The sequence below is a fragment of the Vitis riparia genome, chromosome 18 (assembly GCF_004353265.1).
Source record: "Vitis riparia cultivar Riparia Gloire de Montpellier isolate 1030 chromosome 18, EGFV_Vit.rip_1.0, whole genome shotgun sequence".
NCBI lineage: Eukaryota > Viridiplantae > Streptophyta > Magnoliopsida > Vitales > Vitaceae > Vitis > Vitis riparia.
Window position 1 is genome coordinate 5141971 of NC_048448.1, and position 27416 is coordinate 5169386.

At 33.9% G+C, this 27416-nt stretch overlaps 3 protein-coding genes across 3 annotated transcripts; all 3 read left to right on the forward strand.

Annotated features, from left to right (window-relative positions):
• The first annotated feature begins 6861 nt into the window (after nucleotides 1-6861).
• On the forward strand, nucleotides 6862-8669 carry LOC117907231 (cationic peroxidase 1-like). The gene is made up of 4 exons (XM_034820701.1): nucleotides 6862-7068; nucleotides 7348-7539; nucleotides 7898-8063; nucleotides 8284-8669. The coding sequence occupies exons 1-4, from the start codon at nucleotides 6862-6864 to the stop codon at nucleotides 8667-8669; spliced, it is 951 nt and encodes a 316-aa protein (XP_034676592.1).
• Nucleotides 8670-15369: 6700 nt separating this feature from the next.
• On the forward strand, nucleotides 15370-16410 carry LOC117907239 (basic proline-rich protein-like). Its single transcript, XM_034820708.1, has one exon. It carries the CDS (start codon nucleotides 15370-15372, stop codon nucleotides 16408-16410), a length of 1041 nt encoding a protein of 346 aa, XP_034676599.1.
• Nucleotides 16411-24862: 8452 nt separating this feature from the next.
• On the forward strand, nucleotides 24863-26268 carry LOC117907916 (purine permease 1-like). The gene is made up of 2 exons (XM_034821598.1): nucleotides 24863-25605; nucleotides 25718-26268. Exons 1-2 carry the CDS (start codon nucleotides 24892-24894, stop codon nucleotides 26057-26059), a joined length of 1056 nt encoding a protein of 351 aa, XP_034677489.1. The 5' UTR covers nucleotides 24863-24891; the 3' UTR covers nucleotides 26060-26268.
• The last annotated feature ends 1148 nt before the right edge of the window (nucleotides 26269-27416 follow it).

A 27416-nucleotide genomic window follows, 5' to 3' on the forward strand; every position in this document is an offset into this window, starting at 1 on the left:
GCTTATTTCAGGGATTTGAAGGAAAAGAAGGGTCTGTTGCACTCAGACCAGCAACTCTACAATGATGGCTCCACAGATTCCATAGTCGAAAGCTACAGCATCAACTCTGCCACTTTATTTAGGGATGTGACCAACGCCATGGTTTTAGATGGGAAATCTTAGTCCTTCAACCGGAACTAACGGAGAGATTAGGACCGACTGCAGGAAAGTCAATGGATCCTAGTCAGTTTATGCCTTTTATTTCTTTCTCGTTTTAATATACTACAATTAATAATTGGAAGTAGCTTGTCACAAAGTAATTAATTAAGGAAATTTGTCTAGTTTATGGTATCTATACTTGTTCGTCAACTTAAAAATTTATGTTAAATAAAGCTTTTAGTCGGTTTTGGATCTATTGCAAAAGTTAAATTTCTGTACCATCAATCATGGGCACCATAATTTTGAATGGTTAACGTTATTATATTACAAGAAAAGGTTTTAAATCATTCTGAGCCCGTCAGAAGACCTCTAAAGGGGTAAGATGGACAAGCAACACTTTGAATTTGGAAGCCTCAAATGCAGACTTTTCTTTGCATGCATGCAATAAATAAACCTATCTATCAAAGTCGTTGGCTCCCCGGTCTCAATTAGCCAGCAACACAACAAAGAGTGATGAGTCATTATTGATACTTATTGACTTATGGCCCATATAATAATGAAAGTAAGAAAAAAGTACTTGATAATAGTGATGATGCGAAAGCTGCCTCTTCCGTCTATTCAACCCTAGCAAATAATGTAGCCCCATGTCGCTAACAAAACAGTTCGGCCTTAATTAATAGGCCGGTTGGCATTGTTGCATTATGCAACATGCCTTTTTGAGCTTGTAACGAAGATGTGTTCATGGATCTAACTCCTACAGGTTTAAACCATGTACAATAATCGAACAGGTATCTGTCCTAAAATTTTAACAACTATTTATCATACATAACTCCTAAGTTAGTAATATAATTTGTTTTATAGTTCCAATCCCTTTCTTTTATTTTTAATTTTTGACTATTTTTTAGAATAAGAGTGGGGGATATTTTTTATTCTGTTCTCTCTATTTTATAATATTTTTCTATTCTGTTTCATAATAAAAAATTTAAAAATTCTTCGAATTTATTTTCAATAATCATTCTATTTTATAGCAAGATTTTACAAAATCCTTTTTTGAATAAAAAATTAATTAAACATGTCTTTTTACTTAAAAACTGTTTCAAGAACAGTTGAAAAGAAGTCAGACTTTTTCTACTTTCCTTTTTATTTTTTATTTTCCTCTAAATTTTTTTTTGGGTCAATTATTCAATTAGATATGACTTTTTTTATTCATAATGTAAAAAAAAAAAAAAAAAAAAAAAAAGGTGATACTCGTTTCTTGGGCTGATACCCACCTAATTATTATGAATTTTTCTGAGTCAAAATCATGTCAGATGGGCTCAATTAAAAATTTAAAACTTAAACTTCAACCTAACCTAACCTATATAAAATATAACAAAAATCCAATATAATAGCAAGTCACGTCGATTTAGGAACCAACACAGACAAGCCAAAAGTTTGGTTTTTGAAAAACGAAAATCTGTTCTAATTTATCAGCTTGACCGTAAATTGTAAACATTGTACATGGAATTTTTTTTTCTTTTAATTAGTGTACCTAAATTGGCTGTGAGAAACGAAACAGTGGTAACTGTTTTATCATATAGTTCTGGAAAAATAATTTTTAAAAACTTTTATCTATGTTTTAAAATATAAAAATTTGTTTCAAAGTTTAAAATATTTTTAATATTTTCAAATATATTTTAAAAAACAATTTTTATACGTAATGTTTTATTTTTAATTATTTTAGATGTTTATATAATTATTTAAAAAATAATTATAAAAAACAAGTGAAAATAATAAAAAATAATTAAACTATATTTATTGAAAGTATTCTATTTTTTTTATTCTTAAAAGTAAAAAATAAAAAATAGTTTTTGGTTATTAAATATATTTTTCTAATTTTTTGTTTGAAAAAATAAAAAATTATTTTTCAAAACAGTTACCAAATACATCCATAACCTTCTTTTTACAAATTACTTAATTTTAAGATTAATTCACTTATAAGGACGAAAAGTTTATTTCATCCTATGATTTAAATTCAGTTTTTATTCTTAAAATTTTATAGTATTATGTGTCATTTTTTTTAAAACAATTTTTGAAAAAGAGAATAGTTTTAAACTAGAAAAGTAGAAATCATTTTCATCTATTAAAAAATAAAATAAAATGTAAAGAAATAAATGAGTTTTGTAAAAAAATTAAACCTAGATTAGGTATAATTTTGTTTTGCCTCGCATATTCTAATACATAATATCAAATAAAAAAAAAAATTCTTTTCATAAAATAAATTATAAAATTTATAATATTTATAAATCATATTTACTCTTATATAATTTAAAATTTTAAAAATTAGGTGAAACCAGTATGAAAATTCTCCATATTCACTCTACTCGGCTGTGTTCATTTTTTTTTTCTTAATTTTTTAGGTATGTAAATAAAGAGTACAATCCCTATTACTCGCAACCGATAAAAATATATCCACTTATAAATCAAGATACATTGCATTCGAGATATGGCAAAGGTCCAATGGGCTTTAAACAATAACTTATTTTCTACTTAAAACTCTTTTATTTTTGTTGGTCCGCAATATTGTAAGACTCTAGTAGTTCACGAGAAAAATAATCAACAATTGAGACTTATGTATGCATGCGCTTGTTTGTATAATACAATATCAATAAACAGTAATCCGGATTAATATGTTCCAACTACTACTTTTATTCGATTCCCTTAAATCATCAGCCACCACATCAAAATTTTAACCAGTTGGCTAAATCCATTTTGATTTTAGTAAAAACAAACAACTTTATTAATTCAATGAACGGGGAGGGGAAGTTGTCTACTGCTAAACAGACAAAGCGGATGGCGAAGACGATTCCACAAGAACTGACAGCATGTGCCCATGTTATCTTCATTCTTTGGAAGGCAAAGTCTAATTTTGGAGCAGTAGGAGAGAGAATTTTAGGAAAAGGACATCGATGCCATCCATATTATGAGTTTGTCAAGATTTGGCTCTCTGGTCAAAATAATGGAGCTGGAGCCTACAAATATCAACGCATGTTTTTTTTCATCTCTAGGCTCTGATAGATATTTCTGCTCTTGGCTGCATCCGTGTATCCCACAAAGCTAACAACTAACCATGTTTGCAGGGGGATATTTCTCAGAAAGAAAATAAAAAAATATTAAGTGAGGCATACTTTTTCAGACTGGCCCATGGAAACCACATGGCTGATCTTGACAAGTACTCAATACTCATTAAGGAATTCAAAGTCCCGATGAAGCAGATTTCCGTAATATCTTCCCTGAAAATTTCTGGAAAACCATTCCTCAGATGAAGCAATATGGAAGTCTTTGATTTGCAATATCCGCGTATTCTCCCTCAGATTGAGGGTAATGGAGGTTGGAGAGCTATTGACTTTAATAATTATGTAAAATGATACTACTTCTCGAAGAGAAGACTTGGAGCTGCATTCCACCAAGCAAGTGGGCTCATTTCCCTATAATGAAAATCGACCTTATTTGTTTTGTTATATTCACCGATCTTGACTTGATAAGCATCCAAGTCAAGTACTCAACATCATGTACCTTCGAAAATAGGAAAAAAAAAAAATGCAGAGGACATTACAGGCGTGGGTCAAACTATGATTCCTTTAATAATTGTTAATCAAATCACACTAAGAAAAAGGAGACATTTTTAACGTGGTTTAGTAATCAATAGGACATCTACGATTTTGGAGTATACCAACACCCAATAATCTCGATTAATTAAAATGAATTAAAAGAGTTATAATAATAAAATTAAAAAAAAAAAAAAATTCAATTATGACCACATGCTCTAGAAAACAAAACCCCATGAATATCCTCCGCGAGTTGACCGTAAACTCTCAAGAGTTATAATGATGAGTTCGACTCCCGTAAGTTGATTGGGTAGCTTGACTCTCAATATCTCAAGTGAAGTGTAATAATACTAATTCAAGTTTCATAATCCAACAATCTCTCACTTGAATACTAAAATATAGGTAAACAAGTAAACATCCCCCTTAAATGATTAATAGGTATGGTGCACTCAAACAATCTATCCTCACCCTTGACCTACTAATTGCTTTGGTCAACATGTTAACTAGATTCTTACTACCTTATATCTTTACAAGTGTTAATACTCCATCCTGAAGCAAAGACTTAATGAAGTAATAACAAAGTGCTATATGTTTAGTCCTAGAATGAAATGTTGAATTCTTAGCCAAATTTATAGCACTTTGATTATCACTATCATGCAAAACATTCATCACTTGTTTGAATCCTAACTTAGCCAACAAACTCTACAACTAAATCATTTCTTTGCTAGCTTCTATCATAGCCACATACCTTGCTCCAGTTGTAGATAAAGCAACAATCTTCTGTAATTGGGAAATCCAATTGATAGCGATAATGCCCAAAGTGAATACATACCCTATAGTGTTCCTTCTGCGATCTGTCTCGCCAAAAAAATCAATCCACATATCCTTACAATTTCAACTTACTCATTCTAAAGCATAAACACTTTTATGTAATACCTCATAAGTACCTAAGTATCCAATTCACTACTTCTTAATGTTGCTTACTTGAATTTGATATAAATTTGCTCACAACTCCCACTATATAGGTAATGTCTGGTCTTCTGCATACCATAACATACATCAAATTTCCAATGATCAAGGTATATGAGACCTTAGCCATGAAGTCTTTTTCCTCATCTGTTCGTGGGCAATGCTCCTTACACAACTTAAAATGATTTGCTAATGGTATTCTAACTGTCTTAGCATAACTCATGTTGAATCTCTGCAATACCTTACGAATACACTTAGCCTGATATAACCATAAAGTGCCCATTTGTTTGTCTTTACTATTCATCATCCCAAGTATACATTTTGCTACACTCAAGTCCTTCATTTCAAACTCATTGGACAACTGTTGCTTCTTCAACTTGTTGATTTCATCTAAATATGTGTCAACTACTAACATGTCATAAACATAAAGTAGCAAAATGATATAGTTAGAACCAATCTTCCTGAAGTAACAACAATGGTCTACATTGCACTTGAGATACCCATTATTTTGCATGAAATTGTTAAACCTTTTATACTACTCTCTCGAGGCTTGTTTTAAACCATATAGACTCTTAGTTAATCTGCATATCAAATTCTCTTTACATTTCACTACAAATCCTTTTGATTGTTGCATATATATTCCCTCTTCCAAATCACCATGGAAGAAAACCGTCTTCACATATAAATGTTCAAGATGTAGACCTTTTGCTACTACAATACTCAAAACAAATTGAATAGTATTCAATTTCACAACTGGAGAGAAGATGTCTATGTAGTCAATCATTTCTTTTTGCTGAAACCTTTTAACCACTTATCTAACCTTATATCTCTTAGAACCATCGTGCTTATATTTGATTCGATACACCCACTTATTATGAAAAGCTTTTTTACCCACTGGTAACTCCACTAGCTTCCAAGTCTGATTAAAAATAAGAGATTTCATTTCCTTTTTCATTGCAAGCTCCCCTTGCTATTATGTTCCACCTGACATGCTTCATCATAACATTCAGGGTCACCTCCACATTTCAATAGCAAATAATTCAAATACTTCTTGTTTGGTAGATGTGGCCTATTGGATCTCCTTAATGTAAGAACTACGGCTAGATCCTGTGGTATATGATCAACATCATATGCAATATTTTCTTCAATTTGATGATTCTAACCTGTCTTATCTACCATACTACATTAGGATATCATCTAGCTCAAAGTAAACAGGTTTAGGTTATATCAGTCTAATGGACTATATTGCATCTCTATCTTTATACAAAACTTTCTCATTGAATATAACATCCTTACTTTTAATCACTTTCTTATTTTGTTTATCCCAAAACTTATAACCAAAATCATCAACACCATAACCCAAGAACAGGTCTACCACAACACACAAAATGAACATGGTCAGCAAGAAAATCAATCATCACATGGTCTTTCTTGGGGGGTTGAAAATTCAATCCGCCTGTCATGCAAGAAACTGGATTCTCAACTCCAAATCAACAAAACAAACAAAAACAGCCAACCCACACTCCTCAGCCGTCACTCTTCTCATTTAATTTCATCCTCCATTTTACTTTTTCAATGTTAATCCTACTTTACTACGTAAAATGTTGAACTCGATTATTTATTAGTATCAAGTGATTAAAGATGAAAAAATATCACCCTCATACCCAAACTTCAAACTGGACCTGGGTTACTTTTTTTGTCGGTGCTTAGTTGAAGCGTCAAACCCCAACAGACTGGTGAATTAAAGCTTACTAAGGAATATGGTAAACCATCCTCTAAATCTTTCAATTAATTGATCCCAATAAAAAACTAGGCACGTAATTACTTCCTGAATTTTTAGCCGTAGGTCATGTACGAAAACTGTTTTGTAATGAATAGATCTACAGAGAGGAAGACCAAGTCCAAGAGATGCCCAATTTCAAGTTCTCTTTCCCAGCATGCGCTTTAATTTAACCTACACCGAAACGGCACATGCAAAAAAATCCAACATGGCCAACTAAGGTGGCTTCGACAGTAGACATTTCTACGTAGACAGAAAAAGAAAAGAGTTCCACGATTAGCATAAATATGGAGTGCTACTCCACCAAGAGAGAGCACCAAATCGGGCTTAACCAGTTCCAAACACAAAGGTTCCTTGGCTTTTGTCTCGACACATCTAAATTAAGCCATGGCTTCCCTATCCTTGTTTTCCTTTTTCTGTATGTTTTCGTTTCTATTGGGGATGGCACATGCAGAGCTCTCACCCAACTTCTATGCAAGTTCATGTCCTAGGGCTCTCTCTACCATTCGAACTGCAGTAAACAATGCAGTGGCCAAAGAGCGCCGCATGGGGGCCTCATTGCTCCGCCTTCATTTCCATGATTGTTTTGTATTGGCAAGTCCCCCACGTATATTGAACTCCTTTTTTCTGGATATTCTGTTTTTCATTACTTGTTCTGGTTGCTTCTGACTAGCTCTGCAACTTAGGTTTGAAATCCAGAAGTCAACCAGGATCATTTGGCACTGGTTGAACTTTAAGATGTTAATAAACCTCAATCAATCCCTACATACATGAGAGGCCAGGAGAGGAAAATATTAGTAACATGCATGCACACATATAGCTGTTTGACAGGAAAATGCGTACTAATAACATCTTCATGAATAAATTCAACAGGGATGTGATGCTTCTATATTATTGGATGACACTGCAAACTTTACTGGAGAGAAGACAGCAGGACCAAATAATAACTCTTTGAGAGGATATGATGTGATCGACACCATTAAATCTCAAATGGAAAGCTTGTGCCCTGGAGTTGTTTCTTGTGCAGATATTGTAGCTGTGGCAGCTCGTGACTCTGTTGTTGCTGTAAGAGACTAACGTCCTTCACAACTACCATATATATAACCATTAATCATAACCTTGCAGTTTATAATGGGGTTCAGAGATATAATAATCCGTCTTTCCTATTCTACAAACACCATTATTTTAGACTATTTCTGGCCAGGTTTCATTAACCACCATAGAACCCTCATCATGGCTAAACTTTTAATTAACATGGGTGCACGATAAAACATAGCTCCGTATACCGGTGTTCTGCTGAACTACGATAAAAATCATCCCAAAAAATCATGATGGTTCTATTAAAGATTAATGGGCTAAGACACTTCAAATAATTAGTTAATTAACTAAATACTGTTGTTGATTGATTACGGGTTTTTTTCAGTTGGGTGGCCCAACATGGACTGTGCAATTGGGCAGAAGAGATTCAACCACGGCGAGCTTAAGTACTGCTAACGCTGACCTCCCTGCCCCGACCTCAGATCTTGATGTTCTTATATCTCTCTTCTCCAACAAGGGCTTCACTACCCAGGAAATGGTGGCTCTCTCAGGTATACTATGGCATTTGGTAGCAGAAATAAGTAGAAAATTGATAAAAATAGTTTTTTTTTTTTTTAAATATAAGAAAATGATATCGTACTTCAAGCGTGGTTTTCATTTCAGTTGCCAAATGGGCCCCATATATACATCATTATATTTATTATGCAAAATTCCTCATAATTTGTTATATGTGGTTTTTTTTTAATTATTATTATTATTTTTGCCTTTTAGGAACTCATACCATAGGTAAAGCACAATGCATAAAATTTCGGTATCGAATTTACAACGAGACCAACATCGATGCTGTATTTGCAAAATCAAAACAGAAAATCTGCCCATGGACAGGTGGGGATGAGAATCTGTCTGATATGGATGAAACGACTACTGTTTTCGATACTGTTTATTTCAAGGATTTGATAGAGAAGAAGGGTCTGTTGCACTCAGACCAACAACTTTACAATGGTAACTCCACAGATTCCATGGTCGAAACCTACAGCACCGACTCTACCACTTTCTTTACCGATGTGGCCAACGCCATGGTTAAAATGGGAAAATTGAGTCCCCTGACCGGCACTGATGGAGAGATCAGGACAAACTGCAGGAAAATCAATGGATAAATTTAAATGTCTTTAAAGTTGTACTTCAGTTAATATTTGGGAGTAGCTTATCACAAAGTGATTTGCGACATATATCTTGTTTACGGTATTTGCTCATCAACTTAAATGTTTATCTCAAATAAAGTTTTTAGTTGGTTTTGGATCTACTACAAAAATTAAATTTCTTTGCATGCGACATACTTTGTGCACCATAAATTTGAATGATTTAAATTATTTTCGTACTCATTTGATTAAAACTAGATTATAAGAAAATTTCACAAAAGACTTTGCAATAAAGGGTCATAAATCATAGCCAAGCAAATAAGCAGGCCTTCACAGGGATTGGATGGACAGTTGGCAGCCATATGTATATATATATATATATATATATATATATATATATATATTATATATATACATATACATATATGTCTCTTATGATAATAATAGTACGAATAAGATTGATGGTGACAGTGTGAAAGCTTCGTCATTTATCTGCTCAATAAACCCTAGTGAATAATGCAACCTAATGTTGTATCTAGGTTTTGCTAACAAAACTATGCAAGCTCAACGGACCCACTACATTTGGTGTATCGTGCAGCATACTGTTCAGGGCCTCTGTCTTCTTAATTGGGCGTCTCTTGTAAATTTATTATTTTTTGAAATTCTTTCAGTAAGAGCTAATTTTTATATATAATTTGACATATTTTATTTTTAATTTGACTTCACTCTCTGAAAATTAATATTCCTAAAGTTCGATAAAATGGAATGACAATCAATATTAGAATGAGGGAGAATGAGAAACAAACAAACTAATGCTTATAACTAACTTGAGGGACTAGTTTTAATAGAAGTGATCAGTTGAAACTGGAAACTAACTCAACTGAGTTCACTAACAGCCCTCCTCAAACTTAGGGTTGACTTGGGTTGACACTGAATTTGGCACGCATGGTGAGAAATCTAGAGTTAGGAATTGCCTTGGTGAAGACATTTGGTAGCTGATTAGAGAAACGAACATGATGGATGTGGATTTGTTTCTGAAGAACTTTTTCTCAAACAAAATAAAGATCAATTTTGATATGCTTAGTATGAGCATGAAGAACGAGATTAACTTGGAGGTATACTGTGTTGAGTTGTCACACTAGATGACCGGAGTTTTGGATGAAGATATGTTTAATTCTTTGAGGAAAGATTGCAACCAAGAAATTTTAGCAACTAAGGTAGCTACACTCCGATATTCCACCTCAATGGAAGATTTAGAGATTGTATGTTGCTTTCAGGAGTGCTAGGAAACCAAGTTTGGACCAAAAAAGAGGCAGTATCCTGATGTGAAGTGGTGATCATCAACATTTGAGGCCCAATCAACATCATAGAATGCTGTTAAGTTGAGGTGTGAGCTGGAGCAATATTGGAGATGGAGTCCATGCTGAAGAGTACCAATTAGATAGTGTAGGATTCTCTTCATAGCCTTCCAATGAGTAGTAAGAGGAGCTTGCATGAAGTGGCAAACTCGGTTGACACTATAGGTGATATCTAGACGTGTGATGGTGGCATATTAGAGGGCACCAACAATGCTTCTATAGAGTTGAGTGTTGCTGAATGGAGCACTTCCAGAGTTAGATAGGGATTGGTTAGATACCATAGGTGTGGGAATTGGCTTAACATGAAGCATATTGGTTTTTTGAAGTAGATTGGAGATATACTTGGCCTGTGACAAGTGCATTCTAGTACATGTATGATTGACTTGGATATCTAGAAAGTAATTAATATCTCAAAGATCCTTGAGGGCAAATTGGTTGTTAAGCTAAGTGATCACATGTTGAACAAACTGATCATTGTTGCATATGATAAGAATATCATCCACATTTATTAGAATGTAAGTGGAGTGAGTAAGTGTGATGTTGATAAATAGGGATTGATCGAATTTAGTTGATTAGAAACCACAAGTGTTAAGTGCTTGTTGTAGCTTTTTGAACCAAGCTTTAGGGGCCTGTTTGAGGCCATAGAGATATTCATTTAGCTTGCAGACATAGTTGGGTTAAGAGGGTCGATAAAGCCTTCAAGTTGATGCATGAATATTTCTTCATGAAGGTTGCCATTGAGAAATGTGTTATTAACATCTAGTTGTCGAACTTTCCATTGAGAAAGACAGTAGTGAGAACAATGCGAATGGTAGTCGATTTGACAATCAGACTAAAGGTTTCCTTAAAGTCAAGTCTAGCAATTTGATGAAAGCCCTTGTCAACTAAACAGGCTTTGTATTTGTTTATAGTTCCATTGGGATTCTCCTTGACTTTGAACACCGATTTGCAGCCGATCAATTTGTGATTAATGGGGTGGGGGGGGACAAGATTCCAAGTATTGTTTCAAAGGAGAGCGAGATATTCATCAGTCATGGTCTGTTTCTAATGGCTAAGTTAGAGAACTTCAAGGATTGAAGTGGGAATGGTAGAAATAAGATAAGCCTTTGGTTTAAAAATGTCATTCTTGGATCGAGTGATCATAGGATGGGTAGGAAAAGAGAGGAAGAAGAAGGTAGAGGAAGTGATGCTACGTTTTGGTTAGAGGTGGCAGGAGGTATTGGTGGGTTGATTGGAGAAAAGGTTGAAGAAAGGAGAATCATTAGTGGAAAAGAGGTTTGACAAGGAATGGAAGTGGATGAAGAGTTGAAAGAAGAAGTTACCTGTTCTTTGGACTGCAATTTGGCAAATAAGAAGGTATGTTCAACAAAGATAACATCACGGCATATCGATATGTTACCATAAGAGAAGCTTAAATTGAGCCAACCAGTTGGGAATCGATCAAATCAATTGTTTTTTCTTGATCAAGGACCAATCAAGTGTGCAAAAAAATTCTCTTTTTTCTAGGAAGTTTTCATACCTGATTTAGGCTACATTTTTCCTAATTGAGGTATAGTCGAGGCCCAGTTGAATTTAAACAAAGACTAATGATCACCTACTATGCATTTATTATCCAATGACTAGTGAACCAATCAAATTGGAGCTCGACCAATCAAGGCTTATTTATGTTTTTTTAGGTGTCCAATGTTAAAAACTTATAAATAGAAAACTCATATGCATTTATTAATAAGAGAACACTTACATTGAATTGTCCATCTACCATTTTCTCTCTTTCAAAGCTCTTATTCATTTCCGTATTAATCTTTCACTTACAAATCATTCTTAGTGCAGCCTTTGTATTCATCCTCCATTTTTTTGTACTTACTCATTTATTAAGCCAGGATTAAGTAAAATTAAAACCTAAATTTCCTCGAGAAAGGTTGAGTGTTAAAGCTTCAAGTTAAGATTAAATTTGAAGAGCTTAGTTGTACATGCCCATTAGAGGCATTGAATCCAAGTCATGTAAGAGTTGAAGCTAGGGTTAGAAGCCTTGATCTAATAGAATTCTTAAAAGGAAATTGAGAAGAGTGGACATAAGTGAAAATTATAAAAATCAAGTTTACATTTCTTTATCTCTCTCTTTATATTCATTTAGTGTGCTAATTGAAAAAGTTTTAAATTCCAATTCCCTCCTCAATGTTGTGCTTGACTCAATTGACCATGTTTTACAAATCTCTTAAACCAATTAAATGTAACAGTTAATTTTGGTTTTCATTTCTTCAATCAAAAACCCATATCCATCTTTTAGATTCGACTATTAGATTTGTTAACAATAAAGATTAAACTAAATTAGAAACCAATTAAATGTAACAGTTAATTTTGGTTTTCATTTCTTCAATCAAAAACTCATATCCATCTTTTAGATTCAACTATTAGATTTGTTAACAATAAAGATTAAACTAAATTAGAAACCAATTAAATGTAACAACTAATTTTGGTTTTCATTTCTTCAATCAAAAACTCATATCCATCTTTTAGATTCGACTATTAGATTTGTTAACAATAAAGATTAAACTAGACAATAATTCCCAAGAATCACTAATACCTAGTAAAAATCCTCCATACCTTATTTAAGGTAAACTAACAAAGAGGATTTATTTCTATTGTTTTTTATGACTCTACCTTTGGATTCTTCACTTTCATGTTAACATCTTTGGATCACACCAAGTTAGCCAAACATCGTGGAGGATTTTTCCTCGAAACCCATGTTTAATTGCCCAGAAAATAAAATAAGAAGAATTGAAAAATAAAAGAAAAATAAAACTTTTATTCAATATAATTTTAGAAGAAGTGATCAATCTCTCTCCTTACTTCCCGCATCTCAAAAACCTTAAAACAAAGTATATATATAAAAGTGTTTATAACTCACCGTAACTAAATATGAATCTCATTTGACTTACCAAAATAGCACAAAAGGATTTTTTAAAAGAAAACAATGAAGAGATTGGGGTTTCAATGCCTCGGGTACTTGAGCTATGATTCACTGTATTGTCTAACTAGAGCCAAGATTTTATGACAACCCAAAACTCGGATCGGACAATTGGGTAGGTGTATCGTGTATGCAGCCCCATAGCCAATTCATTCTTTATTTAGGTTTGTTTTACAAGCATGACACATAGCAAGCAAGAAAATCAAACTCCTACGATTTCTCAGTCATCACATGCCCTCTCATGTAGGGTTGAAAATTGAATCCGCCTATTATGTGTGAAACTGGACCTCGCATGTGCTTGTAATGCTGCCTCGACGATTTTTTTAGCATTACGAATGCAACGACTAACTCAATTTTTAATTACATTTTGCGCATTGACCTTCATGTTTGCGTTACGGTACCAGTTTATACTCCCTTGGTAGATGTTCTGAAGTTTCATGTCATGTAGATGAGGATCAAACATTACTCACCTTCCTCAAAATGTATTGACGTACTAAATATATGATATTATAAAATTCATTAATTATTTTTTAAAGAAGGCAAATTATATCATTTTTATCACTTATATGTCAGTTTTATTGAAACTTCATAAATTTTAGGTTGTGTTGGGTTCCAAAAAGCGTTTAAGAAAAAAAAAATTTATCATGTTTGATTATCCTATAAAAAATAAAATAAAATAAATAATATATAATTAAAATTAATTATAAATTTTAAATATTTTTCAAATTATTTAAATTTTATGTTAGAAAGTGAAAATAGATTAAATGAATAAGTTAATTGATTTAAAATAGATTTTTATTTTATTTTTTCTTTCCATTTTATTTCCTTCATAATCAAATATAATTTAATGTAATGACATACATATTAGTAACTTGAATGGGAGAATTAAGGAGCCGAAGGGTTAAGGATGTGAATGCAAATAAGCCGATTTAAATTGCAGCATCAGTCAAAAGGATTAAGTTGTTAATTTCTGATAACTCGTCAATTGCTTCGTAAACGCGAAACCTATGTCTTACAATAAAATTTACCTTAATACTATAATAATATGATCATCATTTCCAGTAAAAAAAAAATTATATATATCAATATGTTCTGAAATGTACCTGGCAGGGGACATCACCCTTACCCCCAAGTTGCTGTTTTATATATGGAGCTTTAAAATATTCATTATGTTTTAGTGTTTGAAATGCACATTAATCACAATTTGGTCACGAGATACGAGTTTAATTAATTGAAAATTTGGGATGGGAATGAGCATTTGGGTTTCATTAATACTTGAGTCAAATTAGCATCATGGCTCCCGCTACATGCCCTTGTATCAGTCGCCACCTGCTGCTGATCCAGGACGATGATAAAATTCTATGGATGTGACGAGAATATTTTGAAGTGTTTTCTTGCATGAAATGATGTCAATGCGCCATTGGAAGGCAATGAACATGTGGTAGAAATTAGCAACACATCAAGAATTCAATGTCCGTGCAAATCGACTTGGACTTTAAAAAGAAGAAAAAGGAAGAAAAAGATGATTGATATTCCATTTCAAACAGCTGGTTGATTATTGCTTGTTGAATACTCATGAACATAAAAGGCCATAATGTTGCAAATATTTACCATCTACATCATTGTGAGTAGTCGGGGTGACCACTAGCAATACTCTATAGATGATTAATTCATTAATTAATTAGGAATACTGTCATCATGATCAGGCAACTTGATTATGTCACCATAAAAAATGGAAGATTTTTTATTCTCGATCTAATGTATCATGAAAGGAGAAAACCCAAGGAGAGAGTTCTTCATAGAACAAGTTAGCAAACTGGGATTCCATCTGTACTCATCAGCTTCAAGCTAGACATGGGAGTTTACTCAACATTTCCATTATTATTTTGCATCACCTCACATGGGTTAACTAAGATTTGCGCAGATGTAAAACTGGATTTGGTCAATGAATCCCCAACTCAGAAGGTGTATTCAACTTTGAGTTAGTTTTTGTGCAACTTGGTGGAATATATTTTTAAGGGAACAATGCTTCTCACTAACTACATATTATTTGGACATATAAAACAAAGAGTTGCCTGACCCTATTCATGAGTTTATTATTTATATTCTTTTTCATTTTAGACATGCGAATGGATTTAAGATGGCGTGTCACCGACAACAAGGCTGCTGCTTAATGGAGAGCCCCTACTGCTATGATTCGATTCAATTTTAAATGTGAATACAACTCAACAGGAACTTAGCAAGGGAGCAAGCCACTTAAGTCTTGAATTGCTCTAAGACCTCCACTTACTACAAATAGAGCTCACACCCTCACCTATTTTCTCCATCTCGTTGTACTAAATTAAGTGCAATCTGCAGATCATACCCAATCTTCCAAATTCTTTCCTACAATATGCGTTACCCATACTATTCTCCCCCTCCACCACCACCACCTCCTCCACCGCCGCCACCGCCTCCATGCAACCCAGTCACGCCACCACCGCCACCTCCTCCACCTCCACCCGCATGTAACCATGGCATGCCGCAATCCCCACCCCCACCCCAACATCCAATGCCACCATGTAAGTGTGGGTACCAGCCCCCTACACCAACCACAACACCAACACCAGCGCCAGCTCCTTATACTGCTTCACCTCCACTATCACCACCGAATGGAAAACCACCAGGCGCACAGCCACCGAAGGGAAAACCACCAGGCGCACAGCCACCAAACGGAAAACCACCAGGTGCACAGCCACCGAAGGGAAAACCACCAGGCGCACAGCCACCAAACGGAAAGCCACCAGGTGCACAGCCACCGAAGGGAAAACCACCAGGCGCACAGCCACCAAATGGAAAACCACCAGGTGCACAGCCACCAAATGGAAAGCCACCAGGTGCACAGCCGCCAAATGGAAAGCCACCAGGTGCACAGCCACCAAATGGAAAGCCACCTGGTGCACAGCCACCAAAAGGAACACCACCAGGTGCACAACCACCAGTTGCAAAACCACCTTCTCATTATGGTTATCCCCCTTACGGTTCCCCTCCAATTTATGCCTCGCCTCCTTACGCTGCACCCCCAACTAATGGCTCAATCACACCAACACCACCAGTCCTGTCTCCGCCACCTTCCGGAGGCCACCACACCACCATTATTGCGGTGTGCGTCTCGTTGGGTGGTCTCTTCTTCCTCGCATTCCTCGCAGCTGGTCTCTTCTGCTTAGCTAAGAAGAAGAAAAAGCCGGTGATGGTTCCAGCAGTACCCCCACCCCTCTGTGTTGAAGAACACGAACAAATCCGGGAGACAATGACCACAGGGCCTTATGGGGAGCAAACAGTTACAGGATCAGTTGAGGACGATGTCCAAATTCATCAAGCCGGAGGTCCTTCTGGTGGCCCACCTGGGGTCGCCGGAGCTTCCTCTTATGCTCCAGCCCAACAGCATTGCTAATGCTCGTACATCCTTTCCCCTTCAAACCAAAATCAAGTTGCCAGCATGCATATTGGTTCGATTTCAATTTACAGTTTGTTACACTAGTGATCAGTAATAAACCAAGTTGCCAGCACGCATGAACCCATATTGGTGTGATTTCAATCTACAGTTCGTCACACTAGTGATTTCACTGATTTGTAATAAGTTCCGCGAATTGGGGCTTCCATGATTGTTTGTATTGTATTGTGTATATGAATTGGGGCTTATCTGATTGTTTGTATTACATTGAGATATATCTATTCATGGTGTGTGGAATCTGTGGATTTAAGTAGCAGAAAGAGGGCATCCTTGGTCTAGCACTGCTACCTTGTGCTCCATGTGCTCCATGCGTCATTGTTGTCATACTGGTATTAAACAAAGTTTATATTTAGTAACAATAAAAGCAATAGGGTTCATATGCCTGAGAAGTGGATATAATGATAGATGCACTTGACTTTACTGTTTAATAAGACTAAAAGACAATAGGATAGCCGATAGGAGAAGGTTGAGTGCTAGAAAAATGGGAAGGAGGTTCTGACAAGATTGCTGATGAAGGCGATGTCCCAGTGGACCTTAATGGGTTTGGTAACTGTCATGACTCATGCTACAATACTTTGAAGGGTTGTTCTTTGAAATTTTAAAAAGTAAATATGGAATATTAAAAATATAAATAATTTAGGGTATGAAAAATACTAGAACTAATGTGATAAATAAATACTTTTATCACATTTTTCATATTGATTTTTAGTTTTAAAATTTTTAAAATTACAAATTTATTTTTGAAAATACTATCATTAATAACTCAAAAGAGTGTTAGTAATTTATTTTATTTTAATTTAATTTTAAAAATCTTAAATTCAAAAAATATAAAATTTGGAGAGTATGACAAAAAATTAAGATGATCTAATTACCTAAATTTTACATATGATTGTCAAAATATTGAATTTTAATGAAAATACTCATTTCATATTAAAATATTATTATATTCATTTTTATGTTGAATTTAAATCTTTAATAATTTGTTAAAAATAAAATAATATAATTATGATATACGATGATTATTTTTGTTAATAAATATGTTTTTAAATTTTATATTATTATTATTATTTTTTCAATTCTATTTTTATCTCATATTTATTTTATTTAAACCTAAAATTATTGAAAAGGATGAAAGAAAGAAGGTCATCGGTTCTTTCCTTAATTAGTTAAGTGAAATTTTTATTTTAAATTTAAAATGGATGACCAATATGTAATCTTGAACATCCAATGGTTATAAAAAAAAAAATTCGGTAGGTAGCGAAGAGTTACCTAGAATTTTCCTACTTTGACTAGCTAATTCTAATTAATTTATTCTAGCTTCGCGTTTCTAATTCTAATTAATTTATTCTAGCTTCACGTCTAAGGAATCAAGACATGGTTTGGGCTGCGACAGAAAGGCGGAGGTTCTCTGCAACCGTATCTGCATCGAAGTTATATCTCTTGGAAACGTGGCTGGGGACTGTTGGATAGATAAGCTCTGATGCATGTGGTTTGACAGGCATGGATGTAACTTATTTGAAAGATATGTGTCACATGGAATAATTGTGGGAGCGTTGTTGACAAGTCATATTGCCACCATGATTACAGCTGCAAGTCTAAGGCTCTAAGCCGCCGGCAGGAAACATCTCCCTTCTGTTTTTCTCCCACTTTTTCCCTTCTTTTTATCTGTTTTGTCTGTTTCGCTTTTACACTATTTCTAATGTCAACATTCCAGGCACGTAAAGATTCTCCGATGGGCCGAGTTAGGGTTAACGACAGGTTTGAAATGAAGGGAAAACGAAATTTAATCCAAGGCAATAAATTTTATATACTATAAGATAAATATAATCTGGAACGCTAACTAATTGTTAAAAAACGACATAACAGCGTTTTCACATTGTCAACATTTTTTTAAGCCCATTAATGCTCATAAAGGTCTAAAGAGTATGCGTCAACTGTCATTAGATGGCCATCAATTAAATTAATTATCTTCGTGAACTTTTTTATTTCAGAGAAAGTGGAAGGGCCAAGAAAGTACATATCCTTTTCCTATAAATAAATTTACAACTTTAGTTAGTAAGTTGAGTTGGCATGACATCGGCTAACAGATAAGAACAGTCTTTAATATTGCAATTTGTGAGCCAAGTTGTAATGATGATGATAGGTCTGGCTAGTGTTAGAGAATGATAATCTGAGGAAGTGCCTGTCGCCCATCCAAGGAATTGACAAGAGTTGCAAGAATTAGAAGCAGAAGGAACCCTAATCCCAGCGCATAGATCTGGGTTGGCTCGCCCTTCAAAGTGCTGCAGCTGGGCTCTGTTATGATCCGGTTGGGCCTAGTTTCAGAGATAGACAGGCCCGTCTCAATCAAGAAAAACTGGTGGATGGATTTGCAATGGGCACCTTTGAAGTTTCCAATTGCGTGCTATGCACGACTAAAGTGGGTTTCTTTCCGGTCTTGAGATGAAGGAATTCCAATAAAATATGGACGATAAGTGAATAAGGTAAGATGGGGAGTGCAAAATGTGAAAATAGCTCATAATTCAAGGTGTTGATATAAGAAGTGAGAATATAAAATAATATTTTTTATTTATGGATATAGATATAATTAATCAAATCACGCTAAAGCCTTAAATATTTTATATTGTTCCTATTGTTCTTTTCCTTTAAGTTTTGCGCTTGGTATTGTGACAGGTATCAAACCCTCTGTCAATATTTTTAGAACCAAAGGTAACACAAAAGATTATAAAATGAATTTTAATTAAAAATAAAATCAATTATTCTCTCATTAGGAAATGGTATAAAAAACAAGGGAATCATGAGCTGGCAATATCATTATGCATGAAGAAAACTCTAACACACACTGTGCGTAATAGTATATATTATCAAAACATGAAAGATTAACTAAATAAAATTTGACTTAAGATGGAGATTGATAAAAAATGTTTTAAATTTTTATGTAGTATATATATTTCTTTTTTATATTTTAAATATTGATGAAGAATTTAAGATATTTTTCAATATTAAAATCCATGAGGAAATGGTCACATTAAGAGAGAGCCCGAAGTCATCAACCAAGCAAAATGATGGCCAATTAAGATTAGGGTTGCAATGAAACTTGGGAAATTAAATTTTAAGGTTGCGATGAAGCTTGATATGGATTGTTTTGTTAGTCCATACAAGTTAAAAGTTTAATTAAGTTATGCAATACTATAACTTAAAAGCTTAATTAAGTTATGCAATAGTGGACCAATATTGTACTAAACACTTATTTGGGTTACATTTTATGGGGATTATTGACAAGAGTATGGTAATTTAAAAAAAAAAAATTCAAATCTATTGTAATTTTTGTTATTTTCTTTTAAAATCGTCTATTCAAAAGATGATTTATATTCCAAAAAAATCGTCTCTTGAAGATATGATTTTCTAAAATTCATTTTTAAAAAAATTTACACACTAAAATTATCTCTTAAAGATACGATTTCTTAAAAAATAAAATAAAATTGTCTCTTCAAAATACGATTTCTTAATTAATTTTATTTATCAATTTTAATATATAAAAAAATTATGATTATTGAGATATTTATCAACAATAATATTTATAAAATATAAATTATATTTAATATTTAAATATTGATTTAAAAAATATTTTCTTCTTAATATTCAAAAATTTAAAATTAATTCAATTAATTATAACTAATAAAATTAATTTACTTTGATATTGTTTTTTATTTATAAGATAAATATATTTATCTAATATTTTTTGTTTCTTTTGCTTTGTAATTTAAAAACATTATTATCAATTTTATGTGAAAAATGCGTTTATAAAAAACAAATTTGTTATTAAATTATTAAATAATTATTTACAAAATAAATAATTTTTTATTTTAATTTTTAAATTAATTTTATTATACAAATTTTAAAATAAAAAATATTAATATTTAATTTAAAATTTTAACTGTAGAAGGAATAAAATATACAAAAATAAATTAATTTTCAATAAAATTTTCAGCATTAAAGATATAATTTTTTTAAGTATTAATCAATTTAAAAAGAAATAATAATCATTTGTCTATTAAAATATTTTATTTAGTAATTATAAATGATAAACAACTAAAGTAATTTGAAAATTTAATAAAATATTTCTTTAAAAATAATTTAATACATTTAAAATTAGAAATGATTAACTATTTTTTATTAAGAAAAATTGAGGAAATATTTTGTTATATCAAATTTTTTTTATCTATTTTCAATTTTTAATGTTATAAGTTTCAAAAAAATTGATCAAATAAAAAGTAATAAATAAAAATTAAGAAATTATTTTTACAAAAACTATATATTCAAATAAAAGCCTTGAAATTCAAATACACAATATCATAAATATAAACATCAAATCAATCCTTAATTATCAAATGTTTTCAATATTAAAGAATCTAAGTCACCTATCATCATGATTATAAGAAAACCAATAATATTGTTCATGTAAATACTAAAAAACTAATAAATATCCCAACAATTAATAAAGTATCAATCATGATAAAAAAAATTATTTATTATTATGAATGCAAAATTTTATATTTAAGAGACGATTTTAGTATGTAATTTTTTTTTAAAATGAATTTTAAAATTCATGTCTTCAAAAGACAATTTTTTTTATACATATATATATATATATATATATATATATAAATCGTTTTCAAATAGATGATTTTAAAATGAAATAATGTACTCTTATTAAAAATCTCATGTTAGGGTCCTAGCCTAAGTATTTTGATATATAATGGTGGTCAAATTGACTTTGTATGTGAATAAATGGCTATGCGAATTTCCGAAAAATCAAAGGATATTTGTTTTTTTTTTTTTTTTTTTTTTTTGTTGAAAACAATTTGATGTTACACTTTGAGTTGTTTATTTTCTAATTTTTTTTATAAATTATTACAATTTTTTATTGAATAAAAAAATTAAAAAATTTAAAAAATTTTAAATAAAAAAAATAATATATTGATTTTTCTTTAATTTTTAATATTTAATAAAAATAAAATATTAAAAATTAAAAAAATTAATACTTAATACTATTAAACACTATTTAATTTTAAATTATATTTAAAATTAAGTAAAAAATCAAATACCACTTGAATTGATTTCAACTTCTACTATTCCATCATAACTTTTGGGGGATATTGGCGTATGCATCTTCTCTCAAATGGGTGTCCAAGCTCCGTTCAACATACAGTTGAAAGATTATCAATTTCGGGTGCAGACATATCCTTTTTAGTTATCTCCGATGGTGAGACTCGAGGAGGAAAAACAAAACACAAGGTCATTTTGAAACTCTACTCTTCAGCCTTGGACATTAAGAAGATAATCAAAGATTGCAAAGCAGAATACGAGGAGGGAGGGTTGTGGTTTGGTACGTATTTGTGCAGCTTCTAATTTGGTCTGTCACATTGAGGTAAAAGTGATGGCCCCCCAGTCCATAGCAAACAGGTAAGAGTTTATCATTGAATTTGCTAGGTTGAGAAGGATTCATCGTTTCAATATAATGCCAATTATTGATTGTTTCCCCGATATTCCAGACATGCTCTTGTTTTCATTTCCAGGACCAATGCATCTCTTTAGAGGCACTATCCTTAAGAAATAGCAATGTTCCTCCAAGCTGGGAGAAAATCCAAGGGGTATATGCTAGCTGTTTCTGAATTTTTGCAGCTGGAAAGTGACTGTAGAGAATGCACAAACTCATAATGACACTATTCCTTCTCATCCCCGATTTCCAAATGGTCCACCCAAGAAACATGTGGCCATCAAACGGGGAATTACATGATGAGAAATTGAAGAGAAGAGTTAAAGAAAAAAAAAAAAAGCTAACCAAAAGGAGAAAAAAAGAAAAAGAAAGATCCATACCCCTCAATGAGTTTCAAGAAAAGGGGATGTGTACTAAGCAATTAATGCACTGAAGCACGAACCATGGCAGTCCTTCAACGACAACACAAGTTAATAGCATGTTTGGTCCCAGCAACCTTCTGGAAATGCGATCCCTCCCACCAAATCTTGATAATCAAAATAAAATAGGTTATTGTCCTCAACTGCTTTGCATGCCCAATCAATTTGTTTTCGATTACCAGTATAGTTCTCTCATAAACATTTCAATTTTGTCATTGACTTGTTTCTATTTAGCATTTGGTGATGGCCAAACGTGCATAACGTACACACAATCCTAATCTAAAGAACAAGTATTAATTCTGTTCAAGAAACCTAATCAAGGAGAGCATAACCTTGTTTGAAACCTTGCACAAACAACATTGTCGGCTGGTGGTTTAGGCCCGGATGCTTCTGAAAGCATTATGGATAGGTTCCGAGAGTCGCGGTTTGTGCCTACATGTGTCCTGAAAGCATTATGCATCGGTTCCAAGACCTCTGGAATTAGAGAGTTGCCATGTGTTACGTCATCATTACCAGTTTCCCACCCCAAAATTCCAAAAAAGGTGAATGCTACTGTATTAGTTTAATTATTGTTTGTATGTGGTTCATATTCGAGCAAAAGACATATATAAAGAAAAATGGATAAATATAGGAGTAAAGTGGAGTGATGACATTTGTTATTCAAATTTGTATTTCTATTGTTGTGGATGAATGATAGGTTCGGGGATTGGGGGGGGGGGGTATTTTTGGAATTTTATTCCAAAATATTAGTATAAATACCCTTTTATGTAACCCTAATTCAATATATAGTGAAAGTTCTTTTCCCTATTCCCGTGAAAGTAGGTAAATTGTCAAAGCACGTTAAATCTGCGTATTCTTTCTTTCTTTTTTTCCCTATTTTTCACCATAAATCGTTGCACGGATTACAACATTATCTTATAATCACCACACTAGTCATCTAGAAGGTTTTACTACTTTGAATGGCTGCACAGGATTTACACAATAGAAGAAGCCAAAAAAATGGGTCCTCTTCACTAAAGCATAATTGGACCCTTGTAAGTCTAACCATTAATTTGGAACTGGTGGTGCTGCCCTCTTTTATTGAACTCTTATAACGAAGATAATGATTATAGAGATCAATCTTTTAAAACTCTTATCTTTGTTGGTGTCAAGCCAACTGGAGTTAGGTCTGTCTAGCTTCACTGAAGTCAAGCAGACTTCTTTCATTTTTCGTGCTTCTTAAGGAGTCCATCCAATTGCACTGGAGTCAAACGATCTTCTTTTTTTATACAAAATGATGTCTAGACTGGTGATATGAGCACGCCCCTCCGAAGCTTAAGTCAAATAAGAATAACTTTAACTATTTTGTGGGAGAGAATGAGCATCGTGCACACATACCTTATTCATGCTTTTTGAGAGGCTTATATAGAACTAATGACACTACTATTGTAGTGTTGACTATGCACTCTAACCTTTCTTGTAATGATGATTGTCCTTAACACGATTGGGCAATCATATCAGATAAGGGCGCTTGATAGGTGTCATCTGCTGACGTGCCAAAATCTCGGACCATGCAATTGATTGTCCATTTAGTCTGCCAATATTTGGGATTGTGTGCAATAATTAATTGACATTAACTTTTAGGTGTAAATGGGGTCTTGTCTGCCGCTTAAATATCAGGTGTCTAGGCTGACACTCAAAGGTTAGATGCGATTGATCATGCATACCAAAAATCCTAAGGATCTGATTAGACTGATTTTCCTGTTTGAGAGTTCAACGAGCTCAGACTGTCGATTCCGTCTGACCTTGTGGGAGAGGGAACCCTCTCACTTCTAGTGTCAGACGGAATTCATTTTGGTCTGGACGGAATGATTCCAGAAGGATTTCATGTCTATCCTGAATGACTAAGGGTCTTGAACTTGAGAGGGATATGTGGAGGGAAACCGCAATCTCTACACTTGGGTGTCCAACAAATTTTCAATTTTAATAGTGTACAAGACAATCAGGGAGATGAAAAAATTGATGAAGCGTTTCTCAAACCAATTTCAGACACATACGGCATGTGCAACTAGATATTTTAATCCCAAATAAAATCATGGCTCCTTTTGTCGTATTCTTTTGTTTGATGTATGCATAGGATCGGACCACATCTATGTTATTTTGATTCCAAATTTCAAATAAAGACGAGATTTCATTACTAAATTGTCAAGACCTTTGGGACCCATAAACCTTTATTCAAACAATGATGAAAGGCAAATTTTTGTATTGATATGGTTGTTACGATCAAGGAAGACAACGAGATTTCAAAGGATGAGAGAGCAGCCATGCATCAAAATGGCTTCTGGACCCACACTATTTTAGTTCGCCAGTCAAATCGCAATATAATAGACGGGACCTAATGTTGTCGCTATAATTGACTCTTATTTCGACGTCATGTTTGTGCCTTAAAATAACCCGGATTCCCTATTTACACACTGCGACCACAGGGAAGGGGGAGAGGGAGAGGGACCTACCAACCAAACAATGGAGGTGGAAGTTCAGCTGAGCAGCAACATGAGGAAGGCTCTCCTGGTTCTGAATTGTGTGATTCTTTCAATTGGAAACTGCGGTGGTCCCTTGGTGATGCGCCTGTATTTCGTTCGTGGCGGCGAGAGAATATGGTTTTCCAGTTGGTTGGAAACGGCTGGGTGGCCCTTGATCCTAGTCCCTCTCATCATCACTTACATGCACCGCCGAACCAAGCAAGGCTCCCATGCCAAGCTCTTCTTCATGAAACCTCCTCTGTTCGTGGCCTCCGCTGTTATCGGTGTCCTCACCGGCCTCGATGACTACTTCTACGCATATGGCATAGCAAAACTGCCCGTTTCAACATCTGCTCTCATTATCGCAAGCCAGCTCGCTTTCACAGCAGCCTTTGCATTCCTCTTGGTGAAACAAAAGTTTACCTCATACTCCGTAAATGCCATATTTCTGTTGAGTATCGGTGCTGGTGTCTTGGCTCTACACAGTAGCTCTGACCGCCCCGCCAACGAGTCCAACAAAGAATATTACCTCGGGTTTTTCATGACACTAGCAGCTGCAGCGCTCTATGGTTTCATTCTCCCGTTGGTTGAATTAACCTACAAGAAAGCAAAGCAGGCAATAACCTACTCACTGGTCATGGAGATTCAAATGGTGATGTGCTTCTTCGCCACCGTCTTTTGCACAGTGGGGATGCTGGTTAATAATGACTTTCAGGTGCATTCCTATTTTCTCTCCACCCAATTACCCTAACATATTCAGCCATATAAAACCACCAAAAACAAAGGTCGATAATTTATGTTTGCTTCTTCCTTATTTAATTTTGTAGGCAATTCCAAAAGAGGCAAAAGAATACGAGCTTGGAGAAGCTAAATATTATCTGGTGGTGGTATGGAATGGGATCATAATGCAGTGTTTCTTCTTAGGAGCAATAGGAGTCATCTTTTGCGCTTCATCTTTGGTAGCCGGTATTGTGATTGCTGTCCTACTCCCCGTGACAGAGATCTTGGCTGTTATTTTCTTCGACGAAAAATTTCAAGCAGAGAAGGGGGTTTCACTTGCTCTCTCTCTTTGGGGTTTTGTTTCATACTTCTACGGCGAGATGAAGGATAGCAAGAAAAAGAAGAATCCCACTCCGGAGACGGAGCTGCCTCAAACGGTCAATCCATGATAAACATGAATTTGACAAAGCGTCTTCACGTTTTCACCGTTTTTTCAAGCCCATTAATGCCAAGGCCCGAATAGCGTGTGTCAAACGTTGTTACAGGGCCATCAACTAAATTAATTGTCTTCCGGAATTTTTTTACACTACAGAAAGTGGAAGGGCCATGAAAGCACATACCTTTTTACCATAAATGAATTCACCACTTTAGTTAGCAAGTTGAGTGACATCAATATTTTTAGAATTGGTTCAATTGAAAAAGTTATCGGTTCAGGATTTATTGATGGGATCGACTGTTGAACCATGATCAAACGAATGACCTCATAAATATAAAATTTATATATTATTAAAATTAAAATAATTATAATAATTTATATATCATTTAAAAATTGAAATTTTATTTGAAAATAAAAAATTAGTGGTAAATTATTTAAAACCTCCTGTATTTTGTTTGTGGTTGGTTTTGTCTTTGTATGTTCTTAAATCAATATGTTTGCATTGAAACTTTGGCTTGACACATTAACTGGTATCAAAACTACCTTGATTGAATATTTTAGAAGAACCAAAGATAACTCAAGATCATGGTCCATGAAAAAAACTCTAACATACACGATCGATGTACACAATAGTGTATACCATAAAAAAATGAAGTACTGACTTAACGAAATTTAACAACGGTGGAAATGGTTGAAAAATGCCTCAAATTCCTAAAGAATATTTTAAATATTGATTGGGAACTTGCAACATTTTCCAATATTAGAATCAATAAGGAAATGGTCTCACTGAGAAAGAATTGAAATCATCATCCAGGCAAGATGATGGGCCATTAAGGTTAGGGTTGGGATCAAGAGAAGGTGGATATGGATTGTTTTGTTAATCCAGTATAACTTAAAAGCTTAATTAAGTTATGTAATAGTGGACCAACAGTGCACTTTGCACTGATTTGGGTTACATGTTAGGGTCGTAGCCCAAGTAGTTTGATATATAATGGTCGACCAACAACTGCATGCGAATGAATGGCTATTCGAATTCCTAAGACTCGGTTCATTTCAACTTCTACTGATTGCATCGAAACTTTTGGGAAGAATTGGCGTATGGATCTTCTCTGAAATAGGTGTTGACGCCGCCAAAATAGGCACCTCCAAATACTTGGCCTTAAGCCACCCCAAAGTATAGCCGCCCAGGATGCAACCAACTGTAGCTATCCAAAACGAGCTCGGCTAAAAATAAGTGCCTGCATATGACTCACGTGCAGGACCGGCATGTTTACCGAACTGGCCCTCAAAAGAACGTCTCACCAACTCTTAGATTATCGGAACAGGCTGGCAGGCTTTGACACATGCCCTAACTATATAAACGTAAAAAC

Bases quoted from the DNA above. Each gene is read 5' to 3' on its own strand.
- LOC117907231 (XM_034820701.1), top strand. From the start codon at position 6,862: ATGGCTTCCCTATCCTTGTTTTCCTTTTTCTGTATGTTTTCGTTTCTA. The intron at 7,540-7,897 runs GTAAGAGACTAA...GGTTTTTTTCAG, and splicing joins CTCGTGACTCTGTTGTTGCT to TTGGGTGGCCCAACATGGAC. The intron at 8,064-8,283 runs GTATACTATGGC...TTTGCCTTTTAG, and splicing joins GGAAATGGTGGCTCTCTCAG to GAACTCATACCATAGGTAAA.
- LOC117907239 (XM_034820708.1), top strand. From the start codon at position 15,370: ATGCGTTACCCATACTATTCTCCCCCTCCACCACCACCACCTCCTCCA.
- LOC117907916 (XM_034821598.1), top strand. From the start codon at position 24,892: ATGGAGGTGGAAGTTCAGCTGAGCAGCAACATGAGGAAGGCTCTCCTG. The intron at 25,606-25,717 runs GTGCATTCCTAT...TTAATTTTGTAG, and splicing joins TGGTTAATAATGACTTTCAG to GCAATTCCAAAAGAGGCAAA.